The sequence below is a fragment of the Arabidopsis thaliana genome (assembly GCF_000001735.4).
Source record: "Arabidopsis thaliana chromosome 1 sequence".
NCBI lineage: Eukaryota > Viridiplantae > Streptophyta > Magnoliopsida > Brassicales > Brassicaceae > Arabidopsis > Arabidopsis thaliana.
The window spans coordinates 13,837,275-13,850,863 of record NC_003070.9 but is presented as its reverse complement, the minus strand read 5'-3'; the positions used below and the strand labels follow the sequence as shown (position 1 = coordinate 13,850,863).

General features: G+C 36.0%; 1 protein-coding gene, 1 long non-coding RNA gene and 1 pseudogene across 3 annotated transcripts; all 3 read left to right on the top strand.

Moving 5' to 3' along the window:
• The first annotated feature begins 1,772 nt into the window (after positions 1–1,772).
• On the top strand, positions 1,773–2,335 carry AT1G36627 (Serine/Threonine-kinase). The gene is made up of 2 exons (NM_001333181.1): positions 1,773–2,032; positions 2,177–2,335. The coding sequence occupies exons 1-2, from the start codon at positions 2,000–2,002 to the stop codon at positions 2,309–2,311; spliced, it is 168 nt and encodes a 55-aa protein (NP_001322227.1). The 5' UTR covers positions 1,773–1,999; the 3' UTR covers positions 2,312–2,335.
• Positions 2,336–3,238: 903 nt separating this feature from the next.
• Positions 3,239–10,719, top strand: AT1G36630 (annotated as a pseudogene; the record flags this gene model as incomplete). Its single annotated transcript has 1 exon — positions 3,239–10,719.
• A 1,057-nt stretch (positions 10,720–11,776) lies between these two features.
• AT1G06983 lies at positions 11,777–12,463 on the top strand. The gene is made up of 2 exons (NR_139178.1): positions 11,777–11,862; positions 12,103–12,463. It is a non-coding gene; the product is annotated as an other RNA (long non-coding RNA).
• The last annotated feature ends 1,126 nt before the right edge of the window (positions 12,464–13,589 follow it).

Below are 13,589 nucleotides of genomic sequence, written 5' to 3'. Positions count from 1 at the left end.
CTAAACGTGTCACATTCCAAGTATATAATTCAAGGAGAATATTACGTAATTAGACACTTTTTGGAAACTTATTACCGATTAAGGCACTTTAAAAGGATTCTGTATTTTCCAAGCTAAATTGTCCAATTTGCCCTTCTAACTACAACTTTTTTTCGTGACAATATTTTTGACTTGTATCTCTTCATTCTTCTCTCTCTTCTCTCTCTTGTCTCTCTCTTTTTCTCACTTTATCCAGAAATAAACAAAATTAACCAGAACAAAAAAACCTTTCCTATGATTTTGCTATCTCTTTATCTTCTCATCAGAAGTCAATTCATCAATTCGTTCCCCTATTTTGATCTTCTCGAATTCCTATGGTTTTATTGGAATCTGAGATTCAATTTTGGCTAATTGAACGTACTCGCTTCATTAGTCAAGGTTTGGCTCTGGTGGAGTATAAAAACGGCAGGTGTGTGAATGACGAAAGCGGAAACATTCAACGACGGAAGAAACACCCAATAATTTGCGACGGAAGATTTGGGTTTAGATCTAAAATTCGTTGCTTACTTCGATGTCTCTTCTTAGCTGTTTCTCCAACGGATTTGTTATGGTTCCTTGCGACGGTTGTCTTTGATATGGTGATAAAGTGTCTATTGGTTGGTGGTGGCGATCGAGTTGGTGACGGTAACTGAGGGAGCATTATGACTTATTCATCGTCTTGTTCTGTTTATGTATAACTTATGTGTTAGGTATAAATAACCATATGGATTGCACATATTGGACACACATCAATGGACAATGTTGCCTTTGTTTACTGTTAATGAGTTATCGCTGGATATGGATCCATTTATAATTATGATAGTGTCCATACTCATACAGAAGTGAATATTGATCAAAGAAAAATGGATGGTGTATTTCGGTCTTCGTGAGTGAAACAAGTAAATCGTTTTATATCTTCGTGTCAAAACAAGAAACTAACCAAAGACTAGAGAGAACGAGAGTGAAGGTTCTTTTTGTGCTTGTGTTAAAATGAGTGAGTGAAACAAATCATTAAAGAGAACTAAGAGATGTAAGAGAAGTGAACCTCTAAAAGTTAAATAGTGGAAGAACCCCAAAAGTTCAACAAATTTTTTTATCGATGATTATTGTTCATGTATAAATTTGTGCATTGATATGAAACAAAATGTGAGTTACTAGGTGATCATTTGGACTTGATTCTTTGGACACTCGTCAGTGAACAATTATGTCTTTAAAAATAATATCTATATGATTTAAAATGAATAAATGTTCTTTAAGAATCGGATGGATGGAACTTTGTGGACAACAATCGTACCAAAAGCACCACATATAATTTTTCCAGTTCTTAACATGTAAGACCAAAAGATTCACAACTCTCATCATAACAATCCATAATGCACAATCCATGATGCGTCCTCCACAATGTGCCATCCATATATATCGTCATCCACATTTTTAGAACTAAGATACAAACATTTCATAAACAAGCAAAATCTGAAATCTAAATAGCCAATAATCAGTTTAACATCATCAACTTCACCATATGATAAAAATGGGATGCTTGTCCATCTCATTTGCTTCCCAAAACTAATGTTTAAAATAGCCTAAAATTCATTATGTAACTACTTCTCTTATTAGAGGAACATCAAAGCAAAATCAGATTTCAATTGATTCTCAAAATCTTATCGAAGGAAATTTTTTCACCACAAAACGTAAAGCAATTTCAGATTTGATAAAGAAATCTCTCTCTTGCACTCTTTCTAGTTCCAAACCACAGCAAGGTCCTTTGTTTTCACCATTTTCGTAGTTATCACTTTCGTTCTGATTTTTCGCAACGTAATTATATCTACATGAAGAATTTCTGGTGGATTATTTCCCTCTTTTAGCTACAGATTGAGCATTAGATTCCTTTTTGGATGTGTCGGTGATTGATTCTCTGTGTCAGTTATGATAGCTAACGGATTCGAGAATATGGATAAAGAACGAGTCAAAACGTCCTCGTATGACTTGGGACGAGTCCCTACCTGAACAAGAGGTTACTCTTTTCTTCTTCTTTTGTTTTATTAATATTTGACATTTGGAAATTAGAATTAGGGTAAGAATGTTGAGGAAAGAGCAGCATTTATGTTTTTTTGTGAGGTTTGATATGCTGACATTGAATTTTGACTTTTTGGGGTAGGCTAAAGGAGTTGTGATTAAAGGACATGGAAGCAACATGATGATTTTGTCACCACCATTAAGGGAGGATGATTGTGATGGTCATTATGTTTTCAGTTTGAGGGACAATCTCATTTCTATTATCAAGGTTAATTAGAGAGCACAAGAGGAACAAATTGTCAATGTCGTTCTCATTGACGAAGAGAGACACTTTTTGAATTTTTTCTCATTTGATCTCTGATATTATAAAAAGAACAACTTTTTTTTATTCTTAGCCATAGATCTTAAAAACAAAAAAATTCAATTCAACATAACTAAACTAATTTGGTTGAAAAACAATTGAGGACATTCAGTTCAGTTAGAGGGTATCAATGTCTAACTTTTCTAAAAAATGAAGGGAAAGTGCTTAGCCCGTATTATGCCCGGGCCAAAAAATTATTTACATCCAAGGTGACTAAAATTTTTTTGGATAATTATTTATTTACTTAAAGTAAACATCTATTAATAGTGTTACTTATTATCTATATATATTTCGTTAAGATAGAAAACAAAAGTTGTTACAAAACTAAAACTGATTTATGTCATAACAAAAATACTTTCCCTATTTCACATTTCAACTACCATCATGAGCTAAGAATGATATGTTAAATTCAATCTGAACAAAACAATGTTGATTGGCTCCTTTTATGAGTCTTCATGTAACACATGGTTATTCAAGCATTTTGTTTTGTTCCGATGTCGTTCTTAATATGAGAGAGAAAAGAGAGTTAAAAATTGTTATATGTACTCGTCAATATGCTTATAGATGCACATGACGATGCCAATTAATAATTAATTACAAACACAAACACTTAATTATGAGCGATAAAGTATATTCTTGTAGAAGTCTAATTTCTTCAAAAACACAAAAGTTTATAGAAATATATCACATATGTTCTTTTGGATTTGAAATTGAGAGAGTTACTTATATAATTTTTGTTCATATCTCTAACATGCATTCTACCAACCAATTTCCATACATTTGTTTAAGAGTTTTTCTCAACGCATTTGTTGCTCACTCTCAGAAAATATAAAGCATGAGAACATGAGGTCGTGCAAGAGGAAAAAATGGAGATATAAAGTTAAACCTCGTCCAAGAATATACCTCAAGAGAAACATCGTCAAGTGTGAATTACAAACAACGATGACGAAGTGAGATCGAGACTCGAGAGAAATGCTAATAAAATCAATGGGTGATGAAAAAAAATTGCCAAGTGCTTCAAGGGAAAGAACAATTTTTGACGTTGTGTATCTCTAGTATTTTGTGAAAGTAAAGATGAATAATGGGATGGGGACGTGGGTGAACAGTTATTGAAGATAAAGTCTTATATTTTTTTTTTGCTAAATAAAATTCAGATATCTACCTAAAACATCATGGGAAAGAAAGAAATTTTGTCGTATTTTTTTTTTTTTTTTTTTTTAAAACAGTAAAGTTTAATTGTTTTAAAAGGTGAGAGATGAAAATTTGAGACTTAAAACAGGTGTCAAATAGTGAGAGCTGTAGTTAATTGTAAAATAACTTATGAATTGTTAGATAAAACCCACAAATCGGTGGAAAAGTGAAAGAGGAGAATACTACGTGGTTTGGAAATTTCTCATAATTTGAAAATTTCCAAAATAATTTTGGGAATTTCAAACAATCTGCAATGAAGAGGAAAAAAAACAGAGTCTATTAAATCAGGATCAGATAGTGATGATCTATCTAGTGACTCGGAGGAGGATGAGGAAGAAGAGGCAAAGTAGATGAGGAAGAGTTATCAAGATTGAAGAAAAGGTCAATCTTTTTCAGGCTATCTTATTGGCAGGTCTGTTCTATTTTCTTGAGATATGTCATATTATGAAGATTGGAAAAAAGGGAAAAAAATGTCTGATGCATTTTGTTTTGGTTTTATAGGACCTACCAGTAAGGCATAACTTAGACGTCATGCATGTGGAGAGAAATGTGGCTGCATCTATTGTATCAACATTGTTGGATTGTGTGAAGTCAAAGGATGGTCTAAATGCTCGCAAAGATCTCGAGGTGCTTGCTATAAGGAAGGACTTGCATCCGCAAACCAAAGGCAAAAGAACATATCTTCTCACAGCACTTTGGTCTCTCTCCAAGACAGAGAAGAAGATCTTCTGCAAACGTCTATTTGATTTCAAAGGACCAGATGGCTACTGTTTAGACATAGCAAGAGGTGTATCTTTAGAAGAGTGTAAGGTAACAGGCTTGAAATCACACGATTATCCCGTTTTAATGCAGCAGCTTCTTCCAATATCTTTGAGAGGGTTGTTGCCTAAAGGTCCTAGGGTAGCAACTGGGCGCTTATGCAAATTTTTCAATCACTTATGTCAGAGAGTGATTGATATGGAGCAGCTTTTGGAAATGGAAGCTGAGATTGTTGAAACCCTTTATCTGTTTGAAAATTTTTTTCCTCCCAGTTTCTTTGATATCATGGTGCACTTGACAATTCATTTAGGGAGAGAAGCTCGGTTAGGGGAACCAGTTCATTTCAGATGGATGTACCCTTTCGAGAGATATATGAAAGTCCTCAAAGATTTTGTGAGTAACACTACAAGATCTAAAGGGTGTATTGCTAAGTGTTATTTAGCTGAAGAGTGCATCCAATTCAGTAGTGAATTTTTGAAGAAGACAACAAAAATTCAGGAAAAGGTAGATATAAATACTGAGTACGAGAACAACTCTATCCTTGGAGGGCGTCCTATCTCTGCAGGCAGGTTTATTAATCTTACAGAAATGGAGACCAAAATAGCCCATTTGGCTGTCATCCAGAATATGGCTGTCGTCGAACCATATGTTGAGTAAGTGCCATAATTGCTTTTCATTCAACATTTTCCAGGCAATTACTATGGCTAAATCATATTTTTTTTTATCTTTTTACTAGTGAGCACCTGTAGCTTCTACAAAACACTAATGGGAGATGCAGACGTGATGCATCTCTGTTATGGAGTATGCACACCCAAAATTTTGTTTCTTAGCTTATAGAACAGGCTAGTAATTGTCTTTCACTTATTAATTTGTTTGTGATAGATATAAGAGCCTGACTTTTTTTGTTTTTTTTATAGATACATCTTGATTCTAGTACTCATGGAGAAACACTGAAATGGCTGGCTTATGGTCCACGTAGTTGCGCAAGGTCATTTACTGGTTACATAGTGAATGGGCAACGATTTTACACGAGAACAATTGACAAGAAAACATAGAATAGTGGTGTTTTCTATGAAGCGACAACAGTTTGTAGGTCTAGTGCAAAGGACAATTCACAAGTGATGGATTTGGTGCAGTATTATGGCTGCATAACAGACATTATATTGTTGGACTATAATGTCTTCTATGTTCCTTTATTCCGTTGCAACTAGGCAGTAAAGGGCAATGGAGCTAAGGAAGAAGAAGGGTTTACATTTATTAACTTGAATCATAGTCAAGTCTCTTTTTTAAGGGATCTGTATATTGTAGCTTCTCACGCAAAACAAGTGTTTTACATGCGTGAAGATGACTCGTCAACTTGGCATGTTGCAATGAGAGGTCCGTCGAGAAGATTCAGAGAGGAAGAGAGTGACGATGTTACTCTTGACATTGGGCCATTGCCCACAACAGTTGACATCGATGTTGACTTGGAAGTAGCTGAGAATGAGAGAAGTGATTGTGAAGGGATTTACATTCGAGTGATGATTTTTTGTCTGTCTTTGAAGTGAGAGAAGTGACTTTGTTTTAACTTTGAGTGATGATTGTTTGTCTGTTTGAGTGTTGATTGTCTGTCGGTTTGTGTGTTCATTATCTGTCTGTTATTGTGTTGCACTTATTAATGGAATTAATGCTCTTTTTTTCTTTTTTCTCAGTGATTTACAGTGGGACAACAGAAGAAAAAGCGTGGAAGACAATCTAAAAAAGCTTCTCCTAAGAAATGCAATGACGATGAGGTGAAGTATGTGGGTACAATAGAGCCAACAGATGTAGAACAAACTAATCAAGTTCCAGCAGAAAACATTGAGGAAGCTGTAAACAATGTAGAGACAGAAAAAGAAGCTGAAGTTCAAGCAGCAGTAGAACAAGGAGATAAAGACCCTGATGTGGAAGAACCTGAAGGCGAGCTTGAATTATCTGGAGATGAAGATGCAGTTCAACCTAAGACCAAGAGGCAACGTGGACCAACTAGGATGAAAGATATTGCTAAGGATCCAAATGCAAGAGTCAGCGTGGAGTATACCATGATGGGAGAGCCTATTGGTAAAGGCTCAGTTAAGTTAGCATCATATGCAGGCGCATTGGTCCGAGAACACGTCCCTATCACAATTGATCGCTGGACAAAAACAGGTGAAGATATCAGGACACTTCTCTGGACACTTCACTCTTTTTTTGTAATATTTGACTATCTGTCCTTATCACTATATCAATCTCTTTTTTTCTGTAATTGATTGAAGGCAAGGTTTGAACTAGATGAGGAGTATCAAAAGGTTGCAGTGCTTAAGCAGATGGGATGTTTGTGGAGGTCCTGGAAATCTAGGCAAGTAATCAAGTTTAGAGAAGCAAAGACAAACCAGCAGAGGATGAATGTGCGACCTAAAAATGTTTCTCCATTTGAGTGGAGAAAATTCGTGAAGAGCAAAATGAGCCCTGAATGTAAGGTATGTTTTTAGAAAAAAAACTAAGTTTATTTATTATATAGAAAGTTACTAATTAACAATCATTTTTAGGTTATAAGCGATAACTACAAGGAAAGAAGGCGCAACCGAATTCTTCATACTTGTAGTCGCAAAGGGATGGTTAAGCTAGTAGAAGATTGTTATGTTTTTTATTGCTTAGAGTTTTTATTAAACTTACTACTAATAGTGGCATGTTGTGTTGTTCAGAAAACTGGTAGTGCGGACCCAGCTGAAGTGACGAGGCTAATGGTCTGGGTTAAGTCACAGACCAAGAAAGATGGAACACCAGTGAATACGAATGCGGCTGAAAAATTGTGAGTATGTGATGGTTTGGAAGTTGTGACAGTTTGTGCTGGTTTGGAAATTGTGATGGCTTGATAAAATTTGGTTTGTGATGGTTTTGAAATTGTGATGGCTTGAAAAATTTTGGTTTGTGATGGTTTTGAAATTGTGATGGTTTGTGATGTTTGCAAAAAAAGGCAGCTGAGATTGTTAGCAGTGGTCCTCAATCAAATGGGAAGAATGAAGCACAAGATTCACTTAGCCAACTGTTAGGGCCTGACAATCCTGGGAGACTGAGGGCGATGGGAAGAAATATGAACAAAACCAAACTAGCTTGTTTCCAAGTAAAAAACAAATATATGGCTGAAATGCAATAGAAGCAGGACCCTCTCCAGTAGAAGGTCACTGAGTTACAAGAAGTGATTGACAAAATAAAGAACCAGGTAAACACTTATCTATTTATACATAAAGCTGATTAGTCGGTTAGTACATATATTTGACTTTGTTTTTTTTTTGGTATAGAGACAATCACTTGAAGTTGGTGAAACCTTAACTGCAAGAGTAAGTCACTTCTATTTGATACTTTTAATCTCTTGATACATAATTAGCTGATAATACCCTATTGATTTCTTATAGAGAGTGTGAACAAAAGATCACAACCTAATTAGTGTATCTTGATTCCGCAGTTAACATGGAAATTATGGAGAAAGCTATTGGTCAAATGATAGCTTGGCCTGTTGCTATGTGTGTTAACCTAGAGGAAGAGCTCAATCCAGAAGACATTGCACCACTGGTAAAATGTTATATATTTAGAGTCATACCAATATATTTGTAAACGTTAAGTTCACATACTCATATTATTGGTTCAATGTGTTTGACAGGGACCAAGACCCACCTCTGGAAACAAGTGCAAACTACTGGATTTGTCTTCGAATGACGTTGTTGTTGCAGAAGGACGTTGGTAGACAAAAGACCAAAACACATTAGTTAATGGGCTTCCTCTCGGACCTGCTGCAATGAAAGTATTTATGGATGTAATACTTCAACCTGAGACGTTTATATGGAGGCCAACGATGGAGGTGACATACCTTGAGGACTGTTTACAGTCTTTTGTAGCATGGCCTGTGTAATACCCCTGACCAGGACTAGGACTAAGCCAAGGATTTTAGTCGACAATTTAGCAAGTCGTACAATCGGAACGATCGGAAGAAGTCCTTACGGGAAGAGTATTGTTTCGTCGGACCAACGGTCTGGCAGTTTTGGGGATAGTTATGAGCAAGTGGTCGGGGAACCGGATGGGTGAGTCAAGTGGAACGAGGACTTGGATGACTGGGATTAATGTGTTGATGCGTTGAGGGAACGCATGAACTCGTCGTGGTTACGGTTCTACGAGATGATCATCGTTGGTAACGGTAATGTCCCCGAGTGCGTGGGATGTGTTTCACCCTGTACCGTGGCCGTTAGTAATATCTCATCCCTTACTAGGCGCTGCTTATGTACTATGTTCCAAACAAGCCGCTACGTGTTCGTCGAGCTTTACTTGTGCCCGAGCGATCGGCATTTGGATCATGTAGATCATGCCTGGTGATCGGGGATTTTAACTGATCGGACTGAGCGTATGATTGCAGTGTTGCTGTTGTGTAAGCAGCTAGGTAGAATTAGTGGCCTAGTATAGTCATGGGCAGATGGGTATTATTTTAGATAAGAGCGGAATCGGATAGAGATGAGATTTGGATAAGTATGGTTGTGGATAGGAGCGAGAACGGATAGGGACGAAAGTGGATAGGGACGTGAGTGGATAGGGACAAGGTACGGATAAGAACGAGTGTGGATAAGTATGAATTTCGGATAAGTATGGAAGCGGATAAGGATCGACTTGTGGATAAGTTCGTTCATGTCTATCCGTTCCATATGGATAAGATCGTTCGAGTTTATCCGTGTACGGATAAGGTCGATCAAGTCTATCCGCGGGTTTTTGGATAGAGTTACAGATAAGCTCGATTGAGCCTATCTCGCCACCTCGTGCTTCCCAAACCGCCCCACCACCCCTATAAATAGTCATTCCGCCTCATTCTTCCTCATTCACACCAAACGAACTAAAATCTCTCTGAAAAGTCCGTGAGTGAGAGTTGAGAGTCCGGTACGACTGGTTCGTCCCGAGGAGCTTTCGGGTACTGCCGAAGTTCTGCCGAGTAGATTAGTTAGGCGATTAGAGGCTGATTAGGATTAGGATTAGATCGAGTCTAAACCGTTCAGCAAGGTAAGTTTCTAGTTATGTTTGATTGCGTGTTGCATGTGGTTCCATGTACTCGACGTACTCATGGTAACCAGCTTGATTGTTTATTTTATTGATTGCTTGATGTTATGCTTTCAATATTGTTATACTTCCGCATGCTGCTTGTTATTTTGGGTTTTGGGTTGGGAAATTATTGTCTGTTAGAGGGAGCTAGGACTTGTTGGGCGATTAGCGCTCATTCCCCCCTCTCTTTTGTAGGTAACCTTAGTTAGAAACCTTAGTTTAAGCATGGATGTTAGGGAAGCCGGTGTAGTTTTCATTGCCTTTGTAAAATGATATTTTTGTATCGTAGTATTTACGACTCGATTGAGCTTTGTTTTTATACCCAAAACCTATACTTGTATTTGGTAATGTATTTCAATACATTATCTATGAATAAGAAATTGGTTTTCTTAAAACTCTCGTGTATCCTCTTATTAGTCTAGTCCGGACTAATCCCAACTTGCGGTCGCGGTACGGGTTGCAAGGCCTCTAACTCCCGTGGTCGCGAGGGGCGGTCTTCTGCGGTCGGGCCTGGCCTTGGGTGATCTTTTGTCGGATTCGTCTGCGGGCGGTCGCCAACCATACGTGACGCTTTCGGATTCGTTCCTTAGTCCTAGGACGGTTCGGGGCTGTCACAGCCTGCCCACAAAGTTTTCTATGAAAACACTATAGATTCAACAGTTCAGAAAGATCCTCTTCAAAGTTCTCAATCAACTCATCCAACAGCATCAACCTCAAGGGGAAAGTCAGTAGCAACAAGTCAACAAAATGGAGCAACAGGGATACAAAAGGCAGCATCAGGTTATAATTCTTCTATTAAGGTATCTGCAGCCAAAGGTTCAGAATCTGCAGGAACAATTGCATAATCTCTTGGTGAGAAGCAACCAGCAGTAGTTCCAAAGTCTCCTGTGAAGAAATCTCATCTAGCATCACAATCCCCTCTGCGGAGATCTCCTGTAAGTTTGTTTGTTAGTTTGACATATTGACTCTAATAAAATTTTTACATCCGTTTAATCTTGGTTTATAATGTAACATGTCAGCGCCAAAAAGCATCTGAAGGATTGAAGGCTAATCAGAAGTGCAAGTTAATGGATATAAGTGGAAAGAAGCGGGTGGTTGGTGCAGGACGAGTGCATTCAATCGACCAAGATCAAAAGGTGCACCATGTTCGCTTGGGGGAGAATGCAGCTAGAGTTTGGATAGATGTAGTTAATGTAGATGATGCAGCAGTTTGGAGGCCATCAAATGAAATCGAGTATATGAGAGATTCACTTGGTTCATCAATTGCATGGCCAATGAATAAGTTGGAGATCTACTGACTTTGTAGAATCTAGGGTAAGTTTTGAAATTGTTGTGATGCTTGTGCTTTGGTTTTATATCAGGAACTGAAATGAGACATTGTTGATTGTTGAAGGGAATGAAGAATCTATGGTCCAAAATAGCTAGTTTTGATTAGGTTAAGACTAGACTAATCTACTTCTTTTATAAAAATTTGGAATCCGAGAACTTATGTATTTGGCTTTGCAGTTACTTGTGTTGAATGATTATGTTTAACTTTTGAATGGTGTTTGTTGGATTGAAATCAGACTTATATATGATATAACATCTATTGAGACTTTATGATATGTTGTATGTTTATGTTATGCAAAACAGGTTTAGAATCACAAAAGATAGTTTTTTTAGATTAGATATAATAGCAAAAATTGGCTATGGTTTTCAACTATAGTAGATTATATTACAGCATAATCAAAAGACTTAATCATGTTTACTATAGCAATTCTTCGATGTCCTTGTCGAAAAATTATATATTATAGCATAAAACACAAAGATACAAAAATTAAATTAGACAGCAATAATTAGTTGTCCTGTTAGGTAAAGATATTATGACACGAAATTAGAAACATTAGTATTTTATAACAAAAAATTAAAGTGTTAAATCAAAATACTATAATAGCGTTCTATCGTTGCTATCGTATCAAAATATACTATAGCTTACTAAACAATGTTATCATAGGAGTGATACCTACTATAGCTACCGCAAACATACTATTTATAAATTTGTTGTGTATTACATAAGATATAAGATAGCATATGGTTTGCGCTGAAGAATTTTCTTGTCGTGTAATAACTAAAATTAGATTGGACCAATTCAGAAGACTTCATACATTTTCAAGTCAATTACGGTTTTCTATTATATGAAAACTAGCTTAATTTTAGTTTTTTTTTTTTTGGGCAAAGCTTAATTTTAGTTATTATAAATACTTGTGGGGAACAAAGAAATGAAGATGTGTTTGACCAAAACAGAAAAATGAACACGTAACACGTAACGTGACTTCATATATCTATATATATGCATGAAATCTAAAATATGTACAAACTCACGCTTTGTATACTAACTTTGAGTTTTCTTTTGTTATCAAATACAGTATTAGCTCGAGTACAGTATGCATCTCCAAGCCAAAGTAAGTATTTTTTTTTTTGTTTTTTTTTTCTACTTTCTAAGCAATTTTAGATATGTTCGATACAATTTGGGTTTGGTATAGTATTCCAGAATTTAAAACGCAAACCAAATATTCTTCAATTTTTTTCATACGTTGATCTTTTGGTTTTGTTTCTACGTTTCACAATTTAACAGTTATTTTGTTTCTCTTCTTCAAATTGATTAGCTAATAGTTGTTTTGTTTTTAGGGAAGAAAATAGGAAAAGAAGTTTGGGAACAAACACTATTAAGCGAGATCAAGATCGGTGCATCGGGCAGTAATTCAGGGAGAGATCCTTCATGTAATAATAGTTGTAAACCTAACCGGCATTAACCAAAAAAAAAAAAAAAATCTCTGTCGCAAGTTGATCTAGTTTGGCAAAGTCAGTGACATATTAAGATATGTATCTTGCGCTTCAAGTTGAACGTTTCGACCTATTCTCTCCTGTTAGATTACATTTTGATCGATTTCATAATCTTCCTTCTCTTTTCATGATTGATCGCAATAACTAACACTGAATACCACATGTTCAAATGTGTGATGCCTATACCACTTGACACTTCACGACCACTCCAGTAGAAATAACAAACACAGAAACAAGACACTCGCGAGTTTTAAAAGTTCAACTTTGATGATCTTGAACATCTCGTGGCTGTATTTTCAGCAAGCAATCCATTAGAATCTTTAGGAGTTACAAGTGGTAATTTTGTAGGAAGAATCAAGAGCTTAGAGCTAGAGAGAGAAACAAATATAATGAATATAGTTGCAAATACTTTAATTTGTCAACTGATCGAACTGGTTGGAACGCGTTTTCGAATTTAAATAATTTTTAGAATAAAGATAATGTACAACATACTGAAAAGATATTACAAACGCAACAAGATGAGAAGTCAACAAATATATATGTTGGATCTAAATCTTTAGAAAATAAATGGTAAAATATTAGAAAAACCTTGCTCTTGAGAACGCAATACGACTCACGTGTTGTCGGTCCAGTGATAAATCTTTCAGGTAGAGGTGCTGAGTTCGAAGCATATTGGAAGAGATCTTTTTATCTGGTTAGGATTCTGCCTCTAGAAGATGTAGGACCTTTGGACTTGAATTTCTGAATATTAAAAAAAAGAAAATGCAATATGAAAAATAATTGTCGGATACGTAAAATTTTGTCGTTCACATAATCATAAAGCGGAAGAGAAAAGCACAATGATAAATAATTGGTTTTAGTGGTTTAACTCAAATTTGATTTTTGACTCAACTGGATTCGGTTATATGGACGATTCCTAGTGTACCGGATGGTCCGACGATATGGTATTCAAAACATTTGTTATAAATTTATAAGTGTGTGTTTGTCTATTGTACAGTCCTTTGAGATATTTAGTGTCTGCAATGATCAAGGTTTCTTATAAATAAATAATGATCAAGTACCAAAAAGAAAATTCGTTTTACATATATTTTTATTCGAGTCTTATACTTTATAACAATTTGTGTTCACATCCAAGTCATTCAAGTCTTATTACAAACAAAATAATTTGGGTTGACATGTGATTTATAGATAATATGATTTCTCCATTTATGTTCAAGTGGAATCTTAGATATGCCCAACCCTACACAAGTCTTCAAACCGAGTTTCCAAGGTAATGTATTCAATAACGAAAGCTGTTGTTGTTAAATTAAGCTCAATTAAACCAAGACCATGTACTTTGTTCTCC